Below are 12,993 nucleotides of genomic sequence, written 5' to 3' on the forward strand. Positions count from 1 at the left end.
TGACAAACTCCTCGAAGGGGATGAGGGGTTTTCGACAGTCCGAGGTACGAATGCCCAGTTCCGTCTCCAGCGGATCCACCCGAGGGCCTTTCTTATTGCGTCGTTCCTCGCCGAGCAGCTCCTGCAGGGTCAGCTCACTGGACTCCGGGATCGGTTCATCATCCTCCTCCTCGTTGTGACCCATGTCTAGGTCGCCGCCCAGCACATTTGCATAGTAGACGATTTTCAAGCACTTGGTGGCTGCCACCACACCATCATCCTCATTGACCAGGTTGTCGCTGCTGAACTCGTTGCTGATAACCGTGTAGGTAATAAGCTGCTGGAAAGTCTCGACCAGACGTCGGATCTGGTCTGCGCTGTACTGCGACCACAACCGCGCAAGCTTGGCCAGAGCCGGAAGAGGTAGCTTGCTCATTGCCTTGCAGAATTGCGGCAGGGCGATTTCTAAGTATTCTGGACTGTGGAGGTTAATGTTCTCCATGACGATGATGAAGACGTTCAGGTAATTAGAGTCAGCGGCGTACACGTTGTGATAGGTGAGGTCACACTCTACATTGGGCGACAGGTAGACTAACGCATTGAGGAATGCTGCTTCAATCTTCTCATTCGATAATAGTCTGTCGTACACTCTTCTTACAGCCTCAATGTCTACAGAAACTTCTATGGGACCCAACTTTTGGACGTTGTTTTCTCCGTGAGAAGGCCCGTCTGCACTTGACGCAGAGGCTTCGGGTTCCACCTCCATGGCTGTGGACGAACCAGAGGCCGTTTCTTTCTCATCTTCATCTTTGTCCTCATCCTTGGCCTGAAGGGACTTGAGCTCTTCCTTGGTGTGTTGTTTGGCCTTGCGGAAACTCTGGACCAGACTCTCCGCGCTTGAGAAAACCCTACCGATGACACGGATTAGAGGAGAATAGTCCTCGGTCTCACTGCAGAGGCTCAGGATTTCATACACCTTCTCCTCTGTCAAGTAATTCAGATCTGCCGAAGAACACGGTAAAGAATATTTAATCATTTGCGTGGTAAGGCAAAGGTATGATTCAGAAAGTAGCTTGAAATTGGATTCGGGATTAAGGTGATGTTGTGACAGAGACATTAGCTGTACCTCAGCAAAGTTGTGTTTTTTATTATTATTTTAATCTTAAACTTGCTTTGTTTGTCTTTTTTTCACCTTCATAGTGTGAATGCCTTTTTTGCAAATTTTCACCTATCAGAAAGAAGTTGGAAGTTGGAATCGGGGGGGGAGGGTGTGGTAAACTTACAGCACTTAAAGGGGTCATATGATGCTTTTTTAAAGATCATTATTTTGTGTATTTGTTCTTCAATACTGAATATTTACTAGAAAAATGCGATGCTCTGTTTGCATAACTGAGAAATACTTCAATAATGATAGTTAATTCAATTAATAATGAATTTACTAAATAAAAATGAGTAATTAGGTTTTAAAAGTGTGTTCAATAGCACATTCATGTTATCAAAATCATAAAATGTCATATTTGTATATATATATATATATATGTGGTTTGTTTTAGGATTTGTATTCCTTTTTTAAATTATTTTCTTGCTTTTTTTTTCTCATAACAAAGCATTTGGAAACTACATGATGTGATCGAGCTTTCGCAGTGGCTGGCCCAAAGTTGTGGAACAACTTACCACTGCGTGTTAGAACTGCTTCTACATTAGCTGAATTTAAATCCATGCTTAAAAATCATTTTTTTCTCTTGTGCTTTCAAACTTTTGCAATTCTATTGTGTTTCCTGTTTTTACTTTTTGTTTTTTACTGTTATGTACAGCACTTTGGCCAACCAAGGTTGAATTTAAATGTGCTTTATAAAATAATATTTGATTTGATATAAGTTCTAAAAAAAAATTCAAGAAATATCAATTCTATTGAAATTCTGCAATCGTGATAACGCTGTTCACCTCTAAAGTCCTCCCTTGTGGGTTGTAGGTCCTTATGGTTCATCTTCCCGTTGCTGCAAGCAGAGAACTTGTGAGCTCCTTTGGCACTGTTCTCTGGGAAGGCTGAACTGGCTCCTTTCTTAGAGGGATGAGGATCACACAGTTTGGCATTATTCTTATATAACTCCAGGGCCTTGATGGCCGCTGCATTGTTATCCATGCGCTGGAAACCTGGAGAAGAGCCACAAGCCTCATTCGTGCAGGCCTCATTTCCACAGCCCTCTGTTAACTGGTGGTAGTAGCGCTCAATTAAATGTTTTGCAGCCGCTCGCTTCCTGTATCAGACATTCAAACAGGGCAGCAAGGGGATTAGTATGGTTCAATCCCAAAATAAATTCACAAAAGTGCAAATATTTCTCTACTAATCAAACTCAAATAAAACCATTCATTTGAATTTCTCAACAGCCTTCAAAACATGTTGACTGTTGCAGGTACACATGAAAATACTTTCAAAATGATGGAAAAATCAAGCATTATACTTACATTTTTTTAAAGAGAATTATTAATCTGAAACAAATGATTGGAATATCTATTATGCAGCTACTTATTGTTAGTAGCCATGCCTTCAAAATTCTTTTTGCACGGACACGGACAAAATATCATGCACTGATCTGTCACAACAGAAAACATTCAATGCACATTTGTGTCTTCATATCCTCACTGATTTGATATCAGTCTAATATAAAGGCACACAAAATGTTTCAGGTTCAATAAGTTGCTCTATTGACAGCATTTGTGGCATAATATTGAACAATGCTGAAAATAAGTGACTCATCTCTCAGTTTGCAAAAATTTAATAAATAAATACAAATCAGTAACAGTAACACTTACAGAACTTACAATGGAAGTAAATAAAAGTCAGCTTTTCTTGGGGTTTACAATAATATTTGAAACGTGTATTTTTATTACGGCTTTAACAGGATTATTCATCAAAAACTGCTTATTTGATTTGTACCTAAAGTATGCTTTTTGGAATGAGACTTTACTAGGTGGATGAATTTCTGTCTACCTGTCACCACCGTAATTCATGTCAACACATATACTGTAACCTTGAGGTCTTATGGCTATACTTTTAAAACAGTGCATATATTTCATGTTCATTGCTTGTCTTTACTTCCAAGTGTTTTACTGTAAACATGATTTCTCCTTTTTTTAACTAAGGGACCAGATTCTGGTTGAAATGAGTGGATTTTGATGGCAAAATTCTGCCTAGTATTGGTAAATGTGACCACACCTTTATGATAATGAAGAATTAGCTTATTCTTAAATGGATAGTTCAACCAAAAATGAAAATTCCATCATCATTTACTCAACCTCTAGGTCTAAACCTGTATGAATTTTTTTTTTCAGCTGTTGAACACAAAAGAAAATATTTTAAAGAATATTGGTAACCAAACAGTTGACTTCTATAGAAAAAAATACTATGGAAGTCAATGGCTACTGTCAACATTTTAGTTACCAACATTCTTTGAAATATCAGCAGGAGAAATAAACTCATACAGGAACAAGTGGAGGGTGAGTAAATGATGACAGAATTGGGTGAACTATTACTTTTATGCAAACTGCAGAATGGAGTCAGTAATCTGGAAACTGGCTATGCATGCTGAGAAAATGTGAAAAATAAATAAATAAATAAAGAACACACACAACAATCTTACCAATCAGCAAGTTCGGTGAGTATTTCAAGTTAAGGAACCCATTAAAAACAAAAATTTCAAGTTGAAAAACACAAGGTATAAACAAAGAAACTTACATTAGACTTGCTTAAAGTTTGCAATATCACACTCTTCTGCGGCTCTGAACTGAACAAAGAGACCAAAAGGTGGTCAGGTAGCAATCCTGCAGATGAACAGAGAACGGTCACTCACACACATCAAAAACTTTACTGCTGTACAGACAATATCCACAGATGACTGGGAACAGTTCACTTAATAATGACCGATAAAAGGGATAGTTCTTCCAAAAATAAAAACGACCACATTAACTACTGATCATAACTGCTCAAGGTGATTGAGAAACATTGTACTGTGTGTAAACACGAACCTATACGTGCATCACGGTCAGAATGTCACCATGGACAGTGACTTAAAACCAAGCGAGCTGCCTACCTAGACTTTATTCTGGAACCCTACGATGTCCAAAAATGCTGTCTAGGTAGTCAGCGCACTAGTTTTTGACACACAGTCCATGTGACCGCAAGAAGAGCAGCAACATAAACCTAAACAGAGGCCCGAACTAAAAACACACTGTGTGCTTTCGCAATGAAAACATCCTGTGTACCGGTAAACAGTTGTTTACCCCGAGCAGAAGGAGGGGAGGCCGCAAAGGGGCAGGCAGGGGGTATGACAGTGCACAAACAACTTCAGCCTTGCACACGCAGTCAATCTCCTACAGCTCATTTTAAAACGAACGAACACAGACCTTATGCTCATGATTACAGTGAGATAATGATTGGTGCGCTTAAGGCAGAGTGAGGGCAGCAAATCGTGTAACCTTGCAGTAACTGTCATGTGGAGTAACAGCAGGAAAGAGCAGAGTACGTTAACTAGTTAGCCTAGCTGCAGTTAACCACCGTCTGACATTTCAAAGACACAGACAGATTTTACTTAACGGTTATTATTGCGTAATCAAAGGCGAGGAAGTATTTAGGATATCGGGACTAAACAGATTTCGCTTGTTTACCAGAAACCCCCTCCGTCCCTCCCCGGAGCTGTTAGCAGCGCGGCTAACTGGCCTAACAGCGCTTATTACGGCTTCGAACAAGCGCGATCGGGGTGGGAGAGGTGTAATTCATGTTTTGACAGCTTACTTCTGAAGATGTTCTGATGCGGACAAATGAATCTGGTCGCTCAACATCACAATTGCTCCGAATGCGGCGTGTATTCAACTCCAACCCCTCCACAAAATATTCGCGGCCATCTTGATCTACTGAGGCAAACACGAAGAGCGATCCCACAATGCAGTGCGGCACGAGGACGACCATCAGTATAAAACCCACGGCACAGCGACGTTCTGGCAGTTAGTCAAGATCAGTGAGATGTGTTGAAAAGTGATAAAACGTTGAAAATTGTATTCATGAGCTCAAATTAACAAAGCCTTGAAACACTCACGACATTTAAAAAAAAATTTTTTTTATACATGAATATTATATTATATATAATATAATTATACATATACACTGAAAGGAAAACTTAAGGAAACTAGATTTGCATTTGCTGAAGGAAATACCAGTGCTTTTCTTGCTAGTAGTGGGATTTTGATTCAGCTCAGTGATTCGAATCTTTTTTAGTCAGTTCACCAAAAATATTCATTTATTGACGAGTTCAGTGGTACCTGCAGATTACATTGTTACGCCAGTAGGGGGCGACGGTCACACCAATGATAACTATAACTACAAAGTTTTATCAATCATTCTAATTCTATGAGATTAGGAATGTCCACACCACAGCTGTAATACTGTTGGAATCACTTTCAGATTTTTTATTTTTATTTTTATTTTATTTCTTCACAGTTGATGAATGATAAAACAACTGACAGTCTATCAGAATCCATCAACCCCCAAAGAAGCATTTAAAGTGGCAGACACATAACTGCACATTTGGAATAAAAAAGGTTATCGTCTGTTGGTGTTGACGCTGTTATGGTTATAGTTATGCTACTTAGCTACCAGGGAATGTTCCCATAACATTCACTAACATTATTTGACAGTTATGTAAATGTTAGGACAAAATGTTCTGAAAATGATGTTAATGGACCAATCTTATTTATTTAAAGTTGTCTTACTTACAACTTTATTATGTTGTCTCTTGATGATGAGATAAAACATTCTAAACATTCTCTTTTCAGCACATCCATTTGATGTCATTTGTACTTAATGAATGTTTGAGAGTTTGAAAAAAACATTTCTCAGAAAAACATTATTGGAACATTGTTATGATGTTATTTTTATTGTTATTGGTAATGGCTCTTTAGTGAGTTATTGAATAATTTATTCAACTTTCACAACCCTGATTGCACACGTAGGCCTACATCACGGAGATGACAGTTTGACGTCTGCATTTCCATCTGCAAGATGTTTTTTTTTAGAGTGTTGGCTCATCTACAATACGTCGATAGGACGTTTCCTATCAGATGTCAAATAGACGTTTAGAAAATGCCTTTAAGATGTTTATGATTTAGAATGTATGTAAAACTGACATCTTAAAGCGTCTATCAGATGTTTGTACACAGCAGATGCTTTCCAGATGAAGTGATCTTTAACAGACATCTTGTAGACATACGTGTGCTATCTGGGAAGAGACGGAAGTCTTTGTGTATCTGCAAATCTACTGAGAGACTTCAATAACAGTCACAATTCAGCATGCAAATACTGCGATGATATATCATTGCTGTTTTGAATGCTGAGCATTCTGTCAGTATAAAGGTGCATTCAAACCAAGAATGATAACTATAAAGACAATTATAACAATAACTATATCAGCTCTGTTTATTATTAGTGTGTGCTGCAGTTATGTCGTCTGTTGCTTTAAATGCTCAGGTGGATTTTGATTGGCTGCCAGTGTTTTTATTGTTCATCAGCTGGAAAAAAAAGGTCCTGAAAGTGATTTCAACAATATTGATCCTTTGTGTTGTTATCGTTATAGTTGTTGTGTGGACGTCCTCCCAAACATAGAACGATTATTAAAACTTTGCTATTGTTATTGTTATAGTCATCGTCCTTAGAAATCAGTGTAATTTAAAAAATATTTCTTGAAATGATTGAAATTACAAAAATGGAGAATGCCACTCATAAGCCTGAAATGATTTAATAGACAAAGTTTGAATAGAGACTGCACATTCAATGGTTCGGGCTGAATTTATTGCAGAAGTTTGAAACTTATGTTTACGGGTTTAGGGGAAAAAAACCCTAACCAGAATGTTTGAAGTATATCAATACAGCGCTATCTTGCAAGCACTGTAATAAAATAGCTGTGAATAACCCAGCTTGAATAATGGAAGCACAAACTGAATAGCTACCTATTTACTGGTTTCCGAGACATTGAAGTCTGTTCCTGTATCGACAGCCTATCACACGACCCTATTCACATCTCACTAGCCTTTTACAGCTGCAAGCAGCAGCAGCAGCAGCAGCAGCAGCTGTAAAAGACTTAATTACCATTTATTGATCTGAGCTTTTGTTCTTTATCTAACAGTGTAACACAGATTTATCAATTTGCTCAGACGTGCAAGAAAAATCTCCATTTCTTAACAAAAAATGCAAAGCATATGACACAAGCCATCACTGAATACAAGATCTGTGTATTACAATAACATGATGGTATGACTGCAGTGACCAGGAACATTTTAGAGTCAGCACTGCTACAATGCAACATGGGAAAAATGTTAGATCTTTGAACATCTGACTCTTATCCCAAGCTGTTCATCACTGTAAAATGCATGAACATCACCCGTTAGATTACACATGCATCCCGCTGTGTGTTTTGCTTATCTCACAGACCTGCAAGAAAATCACAATTTTCTTCTGAAAGAGACAAGAGACATCCTATAAATTCAGAGGAAGCTCTTGTGGGCTTGAATAATGGAAAAGGTTACTGTTTATGATGATGCAGCTGTGGAGAATGAGGATCTCATGAATATAAACAGCTGTTTAGCCCGGAGTCAACACGGTTTGAGATCCCACCCCACTCATACAAATCTGCCGAAGCATTATGAGATGGAAAGACTGAACTAATCTAAAGTTGTCGTGCAGCATTTCTATTGAAAACAAGAGGCGAAAACAATTGATATTTTTTTAACACACAGACTAGGCATATGTTCACAAAATATTTGTGAAACTAGCATGTCTATGAGATGCCCGCACTAAAGATTCGAAAAATATTTTGTCCTCAATTTAAAAAAAAAAACTATTTTGATTTGTAAAATTAAGTTTTGATTCGTTTATAAAGCATGCTTAACAACAAAACTAACCAAAGGGCAAAACTTATATAACTACCGTTCAGAAGTTTCTTATGCTCAACAAGGCTGAATTTGTTTGATCAAAAATACAGTAAAAAATTTAATATTGTGAAATACTAATTCAAAAGAACTGCTTTCTATTTTAACGAAGAGTTATTTAAAATTTTAATAATATTTTACAATATTACTGTACACTCTTAAAAATAGAGGTTCTTTATTGCCATATTATATATAATATAATTATACATATACACTGAAAGGAAAACTTAAGGAAACTAGATTTGCATTTGCTGAAGGAAATACCAGTGCTTTTCTTGCTAGTAGTGGGATTTTGATTCAGCTCAGTGATTCGAATCTTTTTTAGTCAGTTCACCAAAAATATTCATTTATTGACGAGTTCAGTGGTACCTGCAGATTACATTGTTACGCCAGTAGGGGGCGACGGTCACACCAATGATAACTATAACTACAAAGTTTTATCAATCATTCTAATTCTATGAGATTAGGAATGTCCACACCACAGCTGTAATACTGTTGGAATCACTTTCAGATTTTTTATTTTTATTTTTATTTTATTTCTTCACAGTTGATGAATGATAAAACAACTGACAGTCTATCAGAATCCATCAACCCCCAAAGAAGCATTTAAAGTGGCAGACACATAACTGCACATTTGGAATAAAAAAGGTTATCGTCTGTTGGTGTTGACGCTGTTATGGTTATAGTTATGCTACTTAGCTACCAGGGAATGTTCCCATAACATTCACTAACATTATTTGACAGTTATGTAAATGTTAGGACAAAATGTTCTGAAAATGATGTTAATGGACCAATCTTATTTATTTAAAGTTGTCTTACTTACAACTTTATTATGTTGTCTCTTGATGATGAGATAAAACATTCTCTGAACAACATTTTCAGCACATCCATTTGATGTCATTTGTACTTAATGAATGTTTGAGAGTTTGAAAAAAACATTTCTCAGAAAAACATTATTGGAACATTGTTATGATGTTATTTTTATTGTTATTGGTAATGGCTCTTTAGTGAGTTATTGAATAATTTATTCAACTTTCACAACCCTGATTGCACACGTAGGCCTACATCACGGAGATGACAGTTTGACGTCTGCATTTCCATCTGCAAGATGTTTTTTTTTAGAGTGTTGGCTCATCTACAATACGTCGATAGGACGTTTCCTATCAGATGTCAAATAGACGTTTAGAAAATGCCTTTAAGATGTTTATGATTTAGAATGTATGTAAAACTGACATCTTAAAGCGTCTATCAGATGTTTGTACACAGCAGATGCTTTCCAGATGAAGTGATCTTTAACAGACATCTTGTAGACATACGTGTGCTATCTGGGAAGAGACGGAAGTCTTTGTGTATCTGCAAATCTACTGAGAGACTTCAATAACAGTCACAATTCAGCATGCAAATACTGCGATGATATATCATTGCTGTTTTGAATGCTGAGCATTCTGTCAGTATAAAGGTGCATTCAAACCAAGAATGATAACTATAAAGACAATTATAACAATAACTATATCAGCTCTGTTTATTATTAGTGTGTGCTGCAGTTATGTCGTCTGTTGCTTTAAATGCTCAGGTGGATTTTGATTGGCTGCCAGTGTTTTTATTGTTCATCAGCTGGAAAAAAAAGGTCCTGAAAGTGATTTCAACAATATTGATCCTTTGTGTTGTTATCGTTATAGTTGTTGTGTGGACGTCCTCCCAAACATAGAACGATTATTAAAACTTTGCTATTGTTATTGTTATAGTCATCGTCCTTAGAAATCAGTGTAATTTAAAAAATATTTCTTGAAATGATTGAAATTACAAAAATGGAGAATGCCACTCATAAGCCTGAAATGATTTAATAGACAAAGTTTGAATAGAGACTGCACATTCAATGGTTCGGGCTGAATTTATTGCAGAAGTTTGAAACTTATGTTTACGGGTTTAGGGGAAAAAAACCCTAACCAGAATGTTTGAAGTATATCAATACAGCGCTATCTTGCAAGCACTGTAATAAAATAGCTGTGAATAACCCAGCTTGAATAATGGAAGCACAAACTGAATAGCTACCTATTTACTGGTTTCCGAGACATTGAAGTCTGTTCCTGTATCGACAGCCTATCACACGACCCTATTCACATCTCACTAGCCTTTTACAGCTGCAAGCAGCAGCAGCAGCAGCAGCAGCAGCTGTAAAAGACTTAATTACCATTTATTGATCTGAGCTTTTGTTCTTTATCTAACAGTGTTAACAGTGTTTATCAATTTGCTACCTATTTACTGGTTTCCGAGAAATTGAAGTCTGTTCCTGTATCGACAGCCTATCACACGACCCTATTCACATCTCACTAGCCTTTTACAGCTGCAAGAAGCAGCAGCAGCAGCAGCAGCAGCAGCTGTAAAAGACTTAATTACCATTTATTGATCTGAGCTTTTGTTCTTTATCTAACAGTGTAACACAGATTTATCAATTTGCTCAGACGTGCAAGAAAAATCTCCATTTCTTAACAAAAAATGCAAAGCATATGACACAAGCCATCACTGAATACAAGATCTGTGTATTACAATAACATGATGGTATGACTGCAGTGACCAGGAACATTTTAGAGTCAGCACTGCTACAATGCAACATGGGAAAAATGTTAGATCTTTGAACATCTGACTCTTATCCCAAGCTGTTCATCACTGTAAAATGCATGAACATCACCCGTTAGATTACACATGCATCCCGCTGTGTGTTTTGCTTATCTCACAGACCTGCAAGAAAATCACAATTTTCTTCTGAAAGAGACAAGAGACATCCTATAAATTCAGAGGAAGCTCTTGTGGGCTTGAATAATGGAAAAGGTTACTGTTTATGATGATGCAGCTGTGGAGAATGAGGATCTCATGAATATAAACAGCTGTTTAGCCCGGAGTCAACACGGTTTGAGATCCCACCCCACTCATACAAATCTGCCGAAGCATTATGAGATGGAAAGACTGAACTAATCTAAAGTTGTCGTGCAGCATTTCTATTGAAAACAAGAGGCGAAAACAATTGATATTTTTTTAACACACAGACTAGGCATATGTTCACAAAATATTTGTGAAACTAGCATGTCTATGAGATGCCCGCACTAAAGATTCGAAAAATATTTTGTCCTCAATTTAAAAAAAAAAACTATTTTGATTTGTAAAATTAAGTTTTGATTCGTTTATAAAGCATGCTTAACAACAAAACTAACCAAAGGGCAAAACTTATATAACTACCGTTCAGAAGTTTCTTATGCTCAACAAGGCTGAATTTGTTTGATCAAAAATACAGTAAAAAATTTAATATTGTGAAATACTAATTCAAAAGAACTGCTTTCTATTTTAACGAAGAGTTATTTAAAATTTTAATAATATTTTACAATATTACTGTACACTCTTAAAAATAGAGGTTCTTTATTGCCATAGATGGTTTCATGAACATCCACAGAACCTTTCCATTCCACAAAAAGTTCTTTATAGTGAAAAAGGTTCATTAGATTTTTAAAATGTTCTTCACACTGAGAAAAAAAGGTTCTTTTAAGAACAGTTTATGGAAAGGTTCTTTGAGAAACCAACAATGGTTCTTTTATGGCATCGCTGTGAAAAATGGCAAGGCCTTGGGACACTCACTGAAGAACATAAGCTACCAGTGAAAGAGACAGTCATTATTTGACACACAAACGATCCATTTCACATGCTATCTAAGGGTCAAGTTCAGCCGAGAGTAAGCGCGCAGACAGTCCTCCACAGGGACTGCTGCACACATACACGCACAGCTCACATTGAGTCAAGGTCTGTGGTGAGGTTGTGATGGTAGGATTTAGGGCATAAGGTGATGGAGTTGTTGAATGCATTGATTTGTGGGTTTGGAAATGCAGGATCACAATCATTTGACAGATATATTCGAAACCAGACTCATGTGTTCCTAAGTATACATAGTGTATATTTGAAACTTTTCACTTTTTGAAAAACAATCTCAACAGAACTGTTTATCTTCACATTGAAGAAAAAATGAATGCATCACCGTCCTTTATCCATTTATTTAATTTTCATTCCTGCAGCCTTTTCAAATACCAGAGGTCTAAAAAATTAATGACTCTGCTATGCGTTGTTGAATTAGATTTTTAAAGTAATTCATAACAAAACGGAATGCTTGGGGGAAATTCTGTTGCTGTGGAGAAAAAAAGTCATATAATCTTAAAGGACATCACGGAATGAATGGCTACATAACTTGAATGATTTCATTTCAAGGAGAAAGAGACATTATAGCTCCCACAAACCAATAAACAAACAGTAAGTGAATTCTCAATGTCTGAGGGGTCCTCTCCTTTACCTCTCTATGTGTGTAAATAGCATCAATCTTCCAAGCTGTACCCTTGAGCCACACACATAAAAAGACTGAGAACAAACTGGATTTGCAGAAAGTGTGCTGGCCGAACAATTTAAGAAAACACTGTGGTAACAGTTCAGGTGATTTAAAGGGGTCATATGATGCGATTTAAAATTTTCCTTTCTCTTTGAAGTGTTACAAGCTCTTGGTGCATAAAGAAGATCTGTAAAGTTGCAAAGACTAAAGTCTTGAATCCAAAGAGATATTCTTTATAAAAGTTAAGAGTCAACCACGCCTACCTAAAACGGCTCGTTCTAACATGCCCCCACATGTCTACATCACGATGTGAGAAGATTTGCATAACACCGCCCAAATGTTCACGCAAAGAAAGAAGGCGTAACTTTTATTGTCGCTGTAGTATTGTTGTTGCTGCCGCCATGTCGTGAAGGCGCTGTGTGTTTCGTTGTGAAAGCGAAACTACTTTGTTTGGCCTTCCAAAAGAGGACGATATCTGCTTCTTCATGCCTAGAGCTGATCTGTGCTGGTCGCTGAGGAAATACATCAACTTGACACTGTGGATCGCCGGATCGGCTTTCACCGTGGACGAAGCGGAGTCCAGCTCGGGGTCGTCACATGTGGTTGCCGCAAGCCCACCAGCCGCTCCTTCGTCGAATTCGCCGGCCGCTGTTCACTCTAGTGTGGGACGTTTG

At 37.4% G+C, this 12,993-nt stretch overlaps 1 protein-coding gene across 1 annotated transcript in view; it reads right to left on the reverse strand.

The window, feature by feature from the left end:
• The window catches only part of LOC107685325 (ubiquitin-protein ligase E3A-like), a 9,339-nt gene extending 4,422 nt beyond the window's left edge, over window positions 1–4,917 (reverse strand). The window contains exons 1-4 of the mRNA XM_016481877.1: window positions 4,772–4,917; window positions 3,716–3,801; window positions 1,924–2,237; window positions 5–981 (exon numbers count right to left, since the gene is read on the reverse strand). Coding sequence (XP_016337363.1) covers window positions 5–981; window positions 1,924–2,237; window positions 3,716–3,717 — 1,293 coding nt within the window. The 5' untranslated portion in view covers window positions 3,718–3,801; window positions 4,772–4,917. The remainder of the gene's footprint in view (window positions 1–4; window positions 982–1,923; window positions 2,238–3,715; window positions 3,802–4,771) is intronic.
• Window positions 4,918–12,993: the final 8,076 nt, after the last annotated feature.

The sequence above is a fragment of the Sinocyclocheilus anshuiensis genome, unplaced genomic scaffold, assembly GCF_001515605.1.
Source record: "Sinocyclocheilus anshuiensis isolate Anshui unplaced genomic scaffold, SAMN03320099.WGS_v1.1 scaffold385, whole genome shotgun sequence".
NCBI classification, from domain to species: domain Eukaryota; kingdom Metazoa; phylum Chordata; class Actinopteri; order Cypriniformes; family Cyprinidae; genus Sinocyclocheilus; species Sinocyclocheilus anshuiensis.